This window comes from Spea bombifrons, chromosome 1 (genome assembly GCF_027358695.1).
Source record: "Spea bombifrons isolate aSpeBom1 chromosome 1, aSpeBom1.2.pri, whole genome shotgun sequence".
NCBI classification, from domain to species: domain Eukaryota; kingdom Metazoa; phylum Chordata; class Amphibia; order Anura; family Pelobatidae; genus Spea; species Spea bombifrons.
This window is the reverse complement of record NC_071087.1, coordinates 92,021,338-92,035,236: the sequence shown is the minus strand read 5'-3', so window position 1 is coordinate 92,035,236 and position 13,899 is coordinate 92,021,338. Positions and strand designations below refer to the sequence as shown.

General features: G+C 36.0%; 1 protein-coding gene across 2 annotated transcripts in view; it reads left to right on the top strand.

The window, feature by feature from the left end:
- BNC2 (basonuclin 2) overlaps nucleotides 1-13,899 on the top strand; it is a 233,752-nt gene that overhangs the window by 98,625 nt on the left and 121,228 nt on the right. For both annotated transcript variants that reach the window (XM_053465890.1, XM_053465891.1), the window contains exon 2: nucleotides 2,480-2,683. In XM_053465890.1, the coding sequence (XP_053321865.1) occupies nucleotides 2,480-2,683 (204 nt within the window). The remainder of the gene's footprint in view (nucleotides 1-2,479; nucleotides 2,684-13,899) is intronic.

The following is a 13,899-nucleotide window of genomic DNA, read 5'->3' as shown; positions in this document are numbered from 1 at the left end:
ATGGAGTGGTGGTGCTGGGAGGGTGGCTAATTCTCTTACAGATTGTTCTCAGCAGGGTCTCCAAATTAGCCCTTTGTTTTGCAATACCACCTTGCCCGTGCTCTCTTTGAGCACATTTCACAGTTTTACCCTAATGAGTTGCAACACTGATAATGTGGCTGATGATCTTTCATTGATTTCACTATCACTTGCTTGTCTGGTAATTGATCCGTTGCTGAGCCTCTAGTTAATTATATCGGCTTTGACATGGCACGGTCCTCGGGGATCCTCAAGTCTTGCAGAATAACAGTTTTAATAAAACAGTCTATTACGGCAGCAGGTGCTTGTAACCGCATCTCTGTATACGACACATACATTTACGCGTATACATAAATATATACATATACATACATATATATATTTATATACGTTACATAGAATTTGTGATTGGAGCAAGCAGAAGAAAGAGAAGTAGGTGGGGGGAGGTGTTGGAGGAGGATGGAGGGAAAGAGACAGGGATAGTGAGAGAGCCTGAGAAAAGGAGGGAGGGAGGGAGGGATGCAGAGGAGAGGAGATAGGAGGAAGCCTGCTATTGACAGTGTCCTTAAGCCTCCCTCAAATAACAGCCATTAGTGGGAAGGTCAGGAGCTGAGCAGGCAGCTTGACTGAAGCATTGAGTGCCACTTCAGAAATCAAGAGGCTAGCAAAATCTACAGGAAGTTTAAATGGCTAATATCTGGCTGTGAACGCAAAGCCAATGTTGGCACAATCAACTTACCTCCACCTGCATTTCCACCCCCACCCCCACCCCCATATTTTATATTCTTTTACCCTAATACATAGAATATATATATATATATATAATTATATAATTTTTATTTCAATGGCCATGGGGAAGCGTACACCTTAAAACTTAATTACTTTTTTTTTTTTTTAACCCCACGTGTGTTTATTGTGTGCCTTTATTTCCAAAACACGGCTCCCGAGACTTTTGTTTGCGTGTGTGTGTGTGCTTAACGGTGGGGGAATTGGAGGAAAGTTTAACAGAAAAGCTTTCAAGAGATGTAGGATGTAGAGAGGGAGGCACATTTGTGTCAACATAGCCTAGGTTTTCTCATCTCTCCTCATTGTGCGCTAATGACAGGGAGCAGTCACCCCGCTCTTTGCTTTTGTCTTTTGCTTGTTTTACAGAATAAGGATGCAAGCGTTATTGTTCTCCTGCAGATAGGGAGAAAGTGGTTCGTTTTTTTTGTCCTATTGCAAATGTGTGTTTTATTGCAAGACAAATTTACCTTGACTTCTTAAAGAACTTTGTCTACGAGATCCCCCCTGCTGCTCTCTGGCAGGGCTTTGGCTCAAGTCAATTTAACGCCTTCATGCCAGCAACCGAACCAGAGGCTGTCGGTTAACACTTTCAATGCTCGGTCTTCTTCCATCAGAGAACTTTTCCATCATAATGAAAAAAAAAAAGTATGACGAGTCCTAGGGTATTCTGCTCAGTCATCTGTTTCTTTTTATTATTGTTTTCCTTGGTTTGCTTGTTTCTATATATTTTATAAACTACAAATAAAAGCATTACTTGCATTTGTTCTGTATCGACAGAATATGTAAACTGCAACGTTGTGTAATTTAAATACTTTTAGGTAAAAAAGGATGCGGGAGTGTAAAATCTGCAAATTAAAAATCAAAAGAAACAATGTATTGGATTTATATATATATATTTTTTAAATGTATTATTGTTATTGATTACCTGGTGTGAATTTTTTTCCTTATTGACAAATAAATGGGGTAATTGCATTGCGTCAAAGATAGTTCTACGTGCTAAATTTTGGATGTAATTTTTTTAACGGATAGAGGGATAAAAAAAAAAAAAAAACCAAGGAGGTGCATGGCAGAGCCAAGTGTCAGATGTGGCATTTTTAAGTTGACAGCATTGTTGAAGGAAAACAGAGAGCCAGGCAGCAGAGAAAGGGCCAGAGCCTTTCCCTCCCAAGTGCCTGTGATCAGGGAGCTCCTTAATGTGCGTGCGCGTGTCTATGTGTATATGGGTATCTGTAGGCTGAGGGAGGTTAGTGCAGAATGTCATTTGGTGCCTGATAATGGAGCAGTGCAGTTGAGTCAGTGCTCTCCTATCCAGTGACATCCGTATAGCTGTTTCTTAGGGTCTCTGGCATTTTTCTCCTTTAGAGCTATATGCACACCTGACAGGCAGCTGTTAGGCTGAGCAAAGAGGAGCCTTGGGGAGTCACAATCCATGCATAAATGATAGGGGTATCTGTGAAGAAGGTGCAAAATAAGCTTTGCATCTCTCACCCCCCCATCACCAGCACATCCCTCCTTGCTACTTCACCTCCCACCCACCCCTTTCCTTATCCTCTCCCTACCCTTTTTTTTTACTCTCTTTTCCTAAATGAAATGCAGCCTACATGCAGCTCTTTAACTACTCCACACTTGTGCTACTGAATGCCAAGAGGCTCAAAAATCGACCTTCACTTTTCAGTCAGAAGAAGCAGAAGTGGATGTGAGAGACAGAGACACGCAAAGAGACAGACAGCAAGACAGGAGGGAGAGAGACCGGGCATTCAGAGACTCTTGCCCTGACACCTCCATGCAGTTCGGAACGAGGACGCCGGCAAGCGAGCCTGGGTACATGGGGGCATGGCAGAACTGTGATGCGAACCTACTCTTCAGAATGTCCCAACAGGTGAGCGCTTCTCTTTAAGTTACCTGCATGAATGACGGCGTTTAAAAAAAAATGAGTTTGTGTTTTCCTAACATATTTATACTTGCAATGGTTTTATTTTATAAAGTAAGCGATTTCTTTTTTTTTAAATATTATTATTATTTTTTTTAATTTATTTTATTTCTGGCTGCGTCCACCTAAGCGATTACCTGTCACGGTTTCCGAGTGTTCTTTTTGGTTTTCTTGAACTTCCTGATTTAAAGTATCATTTATTTGGTTTATGCTTTTTTAATGAATGAACTGACATCAGCAGAAATCAGCTGTCTACAATCAGTAGTGCTGTTTTTTTTTTTTTTTAAATAGAGGAAGTTACAGAACCATAGAAAAAAAATACGATGAAATGCGAAACAATTAGCCCGTAGCATCCTTTCTGCGAAAGTAATCAAAAAGTCGAATTAAAACCACATCTACTTTTTTTTACTTCTTCCCCTCCCTGATTTCTCAGTGATAGAAATTTGAGGGGCCCCTCTTTTAGGATCTTAATTGACTTCATGTGGTTGAGAACAGATTTCTCCGGTTCTCATATTAGGTTGTTTAAACTGCTCACGGCGCAGTGTTTAGGGTTGATAGCTAAGTCAATTCAGCTTTCTATTTTTTGACTTCTTTTTTCAAGTTCTTCGTTCTTTTTGTTTGTGTTTATTTTTCCGCTTTCTTTTCCACCTTAACTTTATTAACCCTTTTCGGTAACCTCCTGTTCGACATCTTCCACATTCTTTAACACTAATATATAAACATACTTTTTCTCCCCCTTCTTTCACTCACACTGCAAGGCTGTGTCTTGGCGTCCTCCCCAGAGCTTTTCCTTGCATTGGGGGCCGCCTTAAAGGCAGTTTGGTATGCTGCTATTGACGGGAAAGCTGAAATGTTATTGCGAGGCCAGAAACATCTGATAATTAATCACACTAGCCGGTGTCTCTGTACCAAGCACATGGTTATACGTACCCAGCCGGCTGCATCTTCTCTTGCACAACCTGTTCTGCGAGCTTAGATAAAAAAGCCAAACTTTTCACGTTGACCGAGCTGTGAATAAGACACAAATGGTTAAAACTTTCGACTATATTTCACTTGCTGCTAAAATTAGTTTGCGTTTAATTTGTTTTCGTAAAAGAGAAATTGCTTTCTTGTCAAACTTGTTCACTTTTTTTTTTAAATTCCGAGAGATCTGACTTATTAATTCAGGACTGTTGTCTTATTTATTTGTTACCAAATTTGTGTGTTTTCTTTTTTTTTTTTTTTTTATGTGGCACGTATTTGTAAAATATCCAACGCTCCAATGTTTACAAAAAGATTTGTCGGAGAAGTCTATCAGTGCTATATAGCCTGCGTAAAACTAAGTGAATGCTTGTATAGGTGTAGAGAAATGTCAAAACTACAAAAGTTGTTTTAAGCCCGGGATTTGATGAAAGAATTTTAACAAAAGCAGATTTAGGTATCTCCTGTAGAGGGACCCTGATTACTGCTGATAATAGTGTAAGCCGATATGAATCTCTAACGAGCATAAATATGGACAGCCATTAACATGCCCCAAAGCCAGAAGGTACCAGCCATTCAGACACTTACATAGGTAGCGTCACGTCTTTCAGAACCAGAAAGAATATATATTGACAGCTTGCTCCTTAATAATAAAAATTATTTTACATGTTTTGCTGGTTTCCCCTCTTAAAAGCAGTATTTAACAAACTGAACGGCATTGGTTAAAATAAGAATAATAGGTTCTTAGCAACACGAAAAACAAACTTTGAAGGTACATGCAAACCGTTTTCGACCGAACTTAATTGAAATTTGAAAGCATCCCTTTATATTCAGCTCAGGTTCACATCTGTATTTTATAAGGAGAGATTTTTCTCCTGCTGAAGAGTTAAGAGAACTGAATCTAAATAATGATCAATTGATAAATGGCTATTGAGCCACAAGGACAGCGTGAACGATTGCCTGTTTGGCATTAAAACCCATAGATATAAATTTAGATCCTAGCAATCTCAGCAATGCAACAAAACGCCTAATGTAAACAAACATATAAATTAGGGATTGTGGTGGGGAAAAGGAAGCCATCCTAGATTAGTTCCGGTTTCGGAGATTAAAAAGCCGAGAGAATTGGGACAACTTTTATTATGAGGTTTAATAATTCGTTACTTGTGTTTTGGCAGAGAACAGAGGTTTCGTGAACTAATGCTAGACATGTGTAGAAACATTTGTAGCTGATGATTTTTTTTTTGTGTAGAGACACTAACATACATGGGAGAAAAAAGTTTTTATTAAATTGTTTTACATAATATATTGTAGAGCTCTGATCTGTTATATCAGAGTACATGTGGTTGGTGTTTCTTCTGCAGCTATGAACCTGTTTGAAGCTTACAAAGCGATGGAATTTATATTCACGTCTGCATTCCATCAGGTGCAACTTCTCCAATCTCTATAGGAAATCAGGCAAATTAACTGGTTAGAAAGTATTTAAAAAAAAAAAAAAAAGATTAAAATGTCTGTAGTTAACTAAATATATCCAGCTTCCACTTTTACTTCTTAATAAGAACATTTTAGTGTATCACATACAAAAACAAAACTAACAAAATCAATTTAATATACTCTGAATTTTCGAATAAGGTTTTATTGGTTTAAAAATCATTATTCAATTTATGCTGGTCCGTTAATCACGTCGAACCGGTATTATAAATAAGAAAATAACAAGAAACAGGCAAAACAAATTTCCTTAAATGCATCAATCACAGCAAATACATTTTATAGTACTTAATTCATAAAGCTGTCGCAAAGTATGTATTTTTTGTTTTAAATGATATAGTTCTTATTCCACACAGACACCGCTGCTTACAATTCATTCACAATTCTTTACGAATGATGAATGATGAATGATCTATCTATCCATCTATTTTTATTGTATTTCTTTTTTGCTTTATGGGTTTTAAAATCAGGTACTGCAACTATTACAGTAACAGGTGGAATATTAAGTAGTTTATTTAGAGTTGTACGTCTTTTAAAATAAACAAGCACATATGCTTGTATATCAAAAGAAATAATTTAACATGTTTTAATTAATGATGACATATTGTTAAGGGTAGACACATTTTTTCTCTGCAGCAAATAGCTGATAACCTGAAAGGGCATTTTCGTGAACCTTGTTTTGAATTGCTTTCTTTGGGGTCACTTTGATCGATGACAGGTAGAGAATGACCAGAAACTCTTTGCATGTCCTTCCCTGACTTATGCCTGGTCACCTCAACCTCTCCCTCCTTCATCTGGCAGAAATATGTAGGGCCAAATAGGAGGGGGGGGGGGAGATTTCAAACAGCAGGAACCAGGTCTGGGCAGTGATAGATGGAAGGGAAAAGAAAAAATCCACATTAAAAAAGTTTCGCTCCTAATTGTTTCTGGATATATTTATGGCGTCGTTATTTAAGAATAAGGAGTTGTGTGTCACTTTAATTTAAAGCTGATTTTCTTCAAGGATTTGTCAGGTAAATCCACTTAGTATAATATGTGTTTCGGTGAAAAGTGTTACACCAAGCGCTATAGCGTGATAAATTAAATTAGATATACAGCCTCGCTTTCATTTTATGACAAGGTGTTTCTTAAGCCTGCATTTTTACATTACGGCAAGTTAGATCTTTGCGTGGCAGTGACATTGAAAGGGTTAAATACATCGAAAAAATAAATATCGTTTTTAGTAGATTTTAAATCAGTTTATACTCTTAGATGATATCCTATTGCAATAATTTCCCTCATAGATATAATATTCATTTTGCAGGCGGAATTACTGAAATAGTTAAATCAGCTTGAAGCCAAAATGTAACTGTAATTCTTGTTTATTTGTATATATATTAAATATATTAAACGCATCTTTCTTTTTTTCTCTTATATATGATGAAACTCTAGAAACTCTATTTTATTTTTATACATACATTTTATTGATATCTCTCTCTCTCTCTCTCTATATATATATATTTATATATATATATATATATATATATATTTATATATAGAGAGAGAGAGAGAGAGAGAACAATGGCAAACATATAAATACTTTGGTGTCTGGAATGTGTATCTATAAACAGGAATGCAGTTATTTCTTTTTTCTTATTCTTTAGTGATCCTTTCCATTTCGACGGGATAAACATTTTATGGCCTACCCTTTTACCACTCATTGGGTGGATTTAAATTTTTCGTGCTTCCCCAAATCCCTTATTAACCAGTACGAATGCTGTCAGAGCAGAAGAGGTTAAAAGTTCTTTTGTGCGGAGATATGAGGCATGAATGTAGGAAACATCCCTCTAAAACAAAACAAGACATAGGACATACCTTATTAGCAGCTCATCTCATAGCCACAGCGCAAATGTTATAATTATATAATATAATTACGCTGGGTTATTGAATAATATGCTCAAGACAGACTCATGCAGTGTATTTAACATCAGCGTAATATTATTACCAGTGACATCTTTTTTTTTTTCTTCCAAAGTCTTAGATTTTCTCATTAAGCCAATGTGTTAGTTATCATCAGCGGCATCAGCACACAGATCAGAGTAAAGAGAAGACCAGACCATTAAAACACCAGACCATCTGGACAATGTTTTTTTTTTTTTTTACTGTCCTTTTCCATATTTTTTCCCACAAATTTTCTTTTGTTTTGGTATGTAACCTCTGCAACTGTTACATTTATAATACATTTTATGTCACCTTTGCCAAGCACTGCAAATGCACACTTTACTCATGTACCTGTGTAATTGTGTTAGTCACCATGATCACATTATTATTATTATTATTATTATTATTAGTAGTAAAGTTGTTTTGGGGGAGGGTTTTTCTTTGTTTTTTAATAAGCCCATAAAGATGTTTATAACATAATTATTAAACCAAAGATACAGGGATGATTATATATAATATGATTATATATATAATATATTATTTTATATATATATATATATATATATTTTTTTAATAATGTTATATACTTATATAGCGCCAACAGTTATGCAGCGCTTCTTACATTACATATATTCAAGGGGTATGACGAAAGTCGAACTGACAGACTAAGACAAACCGATACATTAGATAGAGAGGGCCCTGCTCGCAAGCTTGCTATCTAGAGGCAAATCTGATAGATCTCGCTTAATTCCTGACTAGTCAATTGCCATGCACCCACCTCTTGATATACAAGAGAACTAATTATTTTAGTGAAGATTGGGTATCATGTAATAATTTTTCAGTCTTTTTTTTTTCCCAGATACACTATATACATACCATATCATGTATCAAATGCATATCATAGATAATTTGCCAGATTGTCTACTAAGCATTTACCTTGGCAGCATTTAGTGAAAAGGTACGCTTAAAATGACTTTAGAGAATCATAGGGTTTACGAAATGTCATTCTAATTTAAACTTCCACCTGCAGAGAACAGTAGTATGAGCAGGTACGTCCTGGTAATCTCCATAATCTGTCACAATTAAATATTTAATGCATTATATCACCATACTTTTGTAATGGCGGTCATTAAATGATCGTTTTGTCGTCGGTAGCTGTGTTCCTTGTTTTAGGTGAATGATAGGAAAACACGAAAGATTGCTACTTCTCTGTATATATTTGTCAAATGTATATCTTATTTAATTTTTCTGTCCATATTAATGTCATGGCATTTCCATCAGCACCCTGAAAATGCTCCCTATTCAACATATGCCGGTTGTTGTTGTTGTTGTTCAGAGACCTTGGCTGTCAAGAGTTTATAGAGCGCTGTAGTTTTGAACGGGTTTAGTAAACATTGGCTGAAGAATCGAAACAAACAAAAATCCTTTTATCTTCTCGTGTATTCTTACTTTTTTGCGATAGATGTTTCAAATTAACACTGTTAACATCCGACATCATGTTCTTGTGCTGCATTTCCATTGGTTCGGGATCCGGTTAGATTGTTGCCTTTTAATGACTGTTGTCAAGCTAGATACCAGCAGAATGAGTTAATACTGTATTCACTTACGAGAGCCATTTGACCAAGCCAGAGCGCTGTAACGCAGTAAAAGCTAAATCCTTTCACTAGATTAGCCCTCAGCTAAAAGCATATGATCGTCGAAATGATGTACAAGTGTTGTCGGGAGCTTGTGTCGTTGGGTAACAAAAACAGCATGTTCTTCTGTTTGTTGTGACTTTTGCTTTTTCCCCCTCTGTTAATGCTCATTATATGTAACATACAGACAATGCATTAATTGAACTGCCGTACACGTGTCTGGCATCAGGGATACGAACTTGGCAAAGAGATGTGAAAATAAGTTGTCATATGTTTCATTGACTGTTATCTGCTCAGATAAAGAAGAGCCATCTGCTTTATGCATCCCTCTGTTAAATTTGGGGGGGGTTGGTCAGAGCAGTGATCGCACAAAGGCATCCGAGGTTATAAATTCATAGATTGTTTGCTCGTTTGCTTCATTTTTATACAACTTCCAAAAGGTGATCCGTCTAAATACATCTGTGTGTATATAAGATAAATACAATGCCTTGTTTTTAGTTTTTTGTGTTCCGAAAGCACGGTATAAAATAGGGAAATATGACGTGAATTGAATTGCCTTTCAAAAACATAAAAACGTGTTTTGTCTATGTGAAGGTCGCTCTCTCTTTACGTGAAATACATAAATAAAAAATGTTTTAAAAATGTCTAATTGCTGGGTCATTTCAAACTGTTCTGCAAGCGGTATTGACATCCTGGCTATATATGGCTACCAAAGGTTGTGTTTATACTAGTCCATATCATGTGCACTGCCACTGCTCTGTAGCATAAAAACGAAGTCATTTCTATTAGTGGCTACCATGTTCAGGTATATCTACTGTGACGGTAACTTTAAATTGGACAAATTTCAATCAAAGCCGTAAGAGTTTGTACTCTTGGTTTACGTGTCGTTGACCATGAGCTGGTTCCTACTACAAATCCTTTTCTTATATCGCAGATGTTACTCCCATATCGTAATCGAAACACGGGGCCCGACATCATTTTCCTTAGTCTCAAAATGTTTATCGTGCATTGGGATTATTTTAAGAAATTATTCTGGATTATTATGATTATTATAAAACCTTCACAAATGTTTTAGCACTGACAGAGTTAGTTTATATGAATTTAGGCTTTTTGGAAACTCAGTGTGAATTTTCTGCTAGTTTTTCTGTTCCTCAATCAGCCTTTTTTCCTGTAAAATATTGTAACAGGTTTGCTAGCACGGTCACCTGTGTAATATGTATGCCGTAGTTTCCTCCAAAATCATCTGTTCTGAAAGCTTTATTAGCAGGCCACACTTAATCCAAATCATTTTAATAATGCGATGTCACTTTATAATGAAGGCTAACATAACCATACTGCTTTATATATTATTCAACAAAGAACTTCATCGTATTTTTCAATTCCCCGATCACATTTTTCCGACATGCTTTTGAATCAAGAATTTAGGATAGATATGAGTGGCCCTTTCCACCCAGTCATCAATGGATGGCTAATTATGTTTGCGTGTATTTTAGGGGAAAAAGAAACAAAAGACAAAGACTCGGTTAAGTGAATTATATAATCCCATAGGAACAACTAAGAATTTTTTTTTTTCAAAAGTGGTGTTTTAGTTATCAAGATCAATACATTTTTGAGAAATCCTAAGGCAAAAGACATTTATGTTCCCTTGAGTCAGTTTTCTGCCTATTCTACATCTTATAAAATTATAAAAAAAAGTGTATAAAATATGAATTCAGTAAATTCTGATATTATGTTAAAATTGCTAATCTTAGTATTTAAATCTGTTGCGTATATAATTTATTACAGGCTAACGACTAATATGAAGTACTAATAGTTCTATGGGCCTTGCGGTTCAGAACTAATAAATGCAATGGGCATATTATGACATTGTAAGCCCTACTAACTAGGAGTTGAAACTTAGATGAGAAAACATTCAGCTCTGCCTCTCGCCTCACACAGAATAAGGCTCAACATTTCAGATGAAATAAATAACGACTTTATGCCAAGAACGAGCGAGTGCCAGGCTAACCATATGGTAACATCAGGTTTGAAAATAAATAATTGTTCCGAATTAGTAGAGATAGCACAGTGTCACTCAATATGGTCTTTTTATCCTAATTTGTAGAAGCATTATTTAAAACACGGCTGTGAGTTTCCCGTTTTTTTTCTCATTACAATTTCTGGCACAAAAAAAAAAACATAGTAATTCTTTACCGTTAATAGAAAATAACGATTGGTTCGAGTCGATAATATCCCAAATCTTCCAATTTTATATAAAAAATGGAATCGGAAGTTTTGAAAGCAAATAAAGGGTAACTATAAAGGGCCATAACACGAGTTCATGGCCACACATGTATCAGAAGTAAACAATCCAATAAGTTCTGTCCGTCAAGATGGTTGGTCTGCAAACATTTCAAAGAGGCTGTCACCTATATTACCACATGCTAATCCGCAGCGTTCCCATTGTGGGTTCTCGCTTTAGCCCCTCTGTCTTTAAAAGAGTTAATAGCAACATCATGCCACGCTGACTCTTTTCAAAGAGTTTGTCATAAACAGCATTATATTACACCAACATCCTTTAAAACTAAACAAATTATATCCGCCACTCAATTAAACCTTTTTGCAAGTGCGTGCTGTTTGACTTATTTTTTTTTTTTTTAAGACTTTCCTCTTGGCTGGGCATTTCCTAAGCTTGGTTTGTGTAGGGTTTTATGGAAAGAATTGTTTACGGAACAACGTACAGGCCGGGGTACCAAGCGATTCACAATGTGTCTGACTATAGACCTTTTAAACCACCATTTTCTTACTTTTTAATCAGATCTAGGGTTAAACGTGTTTAAATGGCAGAACACGGATACACGTTGTTCTTGTAAAAAAACAAAAAACATATATATATATATATATATATATATAATTGCCCGCTTCTCGTATGTAAGCAGTGGATTCTGTATCCATTTGTGTTTATGTGTCAGTGGTATCGGAGTATTAAATTCAATTGCATGTTAATACTGTTGGTATAGTGAGGTCTGCTTAATGTTAGCAAGATCTGTATGGAATATTTTCTGTGTATTATACTATTATTTTTAATTAAATTTGAGCTTTATTTGAGTTTATTTAAGATTACCATAGGTGGTACCTTAATAGCCATTTAATTTCCATTGGTTAATTTGCTGACTTATTTCCTGGTTTTGGTTCCGAGATCTTAAAAAATGTGTCCAGCCAAGTTGTACACAATTATAAATTTTTTTTAATCATTCTTGTGCCAGGTCTGTAACAAATTATGTTCTCGAATGGCTAAAGATATATAGGTGGTACTTATATTAAGCATAACAGGAATAAGAGGATATTTTTTTCGCCTATGTCACATATTAATACAGGTAGCTTAACTTACACATGCTACATATGGTGATTTTAGTTTGTGGTATTATTTTTCTATGTGCAAAATATATTGCAAAGGCTATGAGGATTTTTTAAAGTTGACATGCCGAGTGGCAAAAAAGAATTTAAAAAAACCCAAAAAGTTAAACTAATTCGATATCTGTGAATATTGTATTTACCAATTAGACTTGTATTCAGAATAAAATATTACATGCATTTGTGAAACAATTTATTAGATTTATTTGTATATATTTTTTTTATTATTATTATTATATCGAGATGTGAAACATTGCCATTGCTGTTCTGCATCTTGCTTGCTCACATTTAAGCAAGCAGCATCTTCCCCGACATATAAGTAAGTGGGGGATCTCTGAGTATTTGGTGCAAACTCTAGATTGTAAGCTTGCAAGCAGGGCCCTCTTTGGTTTTTCTGTTAATTCTAGTTTTGTCATACCTTTTGAATGCATGTACTGTAAGAATCGCAGCATAAATTGTTGGCACGGTATTAATAAAAGATAATAATAATAATGCTTGTGTTGGGCTGCAGCAGGGGAAAGGCCCCGCCGAGCCCATAGCGCCAGAGAAAGCTTTTCGCAGTTTGCCAGGTCACTGTGACACCATCGGGGCTGATTGTAGGAGAACAGCTTGTCCAACATGATACAAGCCTGGCGTCAAACACACGCCAAGCAATCGAAAGCATTTTTGGTGAAACTGCTTTATCAGATCCTCGGCTGCACCTTTCTGTGATTTTATTTTCACTTTAACAATAGAGAACCTAAACGTTTCTTACTTGTAATACACACCTTCACGAGAGACGAAATATTGTTGCCTTGGAAGGATTACATTCATTTTACACATGTGGCTGCTTCGGCATTAACCTCTTCGGTGCACACGTTCTAAAGGGGTTGAATTGCTTGCATGGGCAAATCGTTTTAGAAATGCAGTTGCGTTGTTGAAGAAATGAAAATTTGCCAAGCTATTTTATGAGAATTAGGAAAATGAATACATTATATAATTATTATAAAATATATTTAGCTGGACCTGAGCATCTCTCTCTCTCTCTCTCTCTCTCTCTCTCTCTATCTATCTATCTCTCTCTCTCTCTCTCTATCTATCTTCTCTCTGGTGGCAGATATATTTAATTAAGCATATATAGCAATATATATTGTTATGGAATATTCCATATGCACCAATGGCTTACAGGAGCCATGATGTCATTGCATGGGCTCATTGCCAATCTATGGATTTATTTTCCACTGTCTGAGAACTACCTGAACGATGAATAAAAGTACATTTACACTATTCGTCATTTAAACATGTATGGATGTGTATGTTAAGACTAACTACACCGAGACAGCATCAGTTGCATGAAGTGATGTGAAACTTGCGCTATAATTTCCTGTCATAACGCACTTGTTGTTAGCATGATGTACAAGCTCTAAATTATATGATTGTTGACACCGTTACTATGAAAGTACTAGAAAAATGACAACAGAGAAGTCTAAACACAGGGATTACATGGCATTATGTTTATTGAGAAATTCTGGTGCAAAGTGGTAAAAGTCATGCAATTACCATAGCAACCACGGTAGAATGTTCTCTTTTGGCCCGCCTTACATATCCATGTCCCATATATTGAGCTGAAAACACCTTAGCATAGCGTTTTATTGAAAACATTGTACTACATGTGTCTGAGCAAGGAGATTCTTTTCCAGTTTGTCTACCACCTTATTGACAGGTGCGCACATTTTCTGAAGAAGTCCTGAAGAAGTCCTGAAGAAGTGTGCCGAACACAAAATAGATAAACAC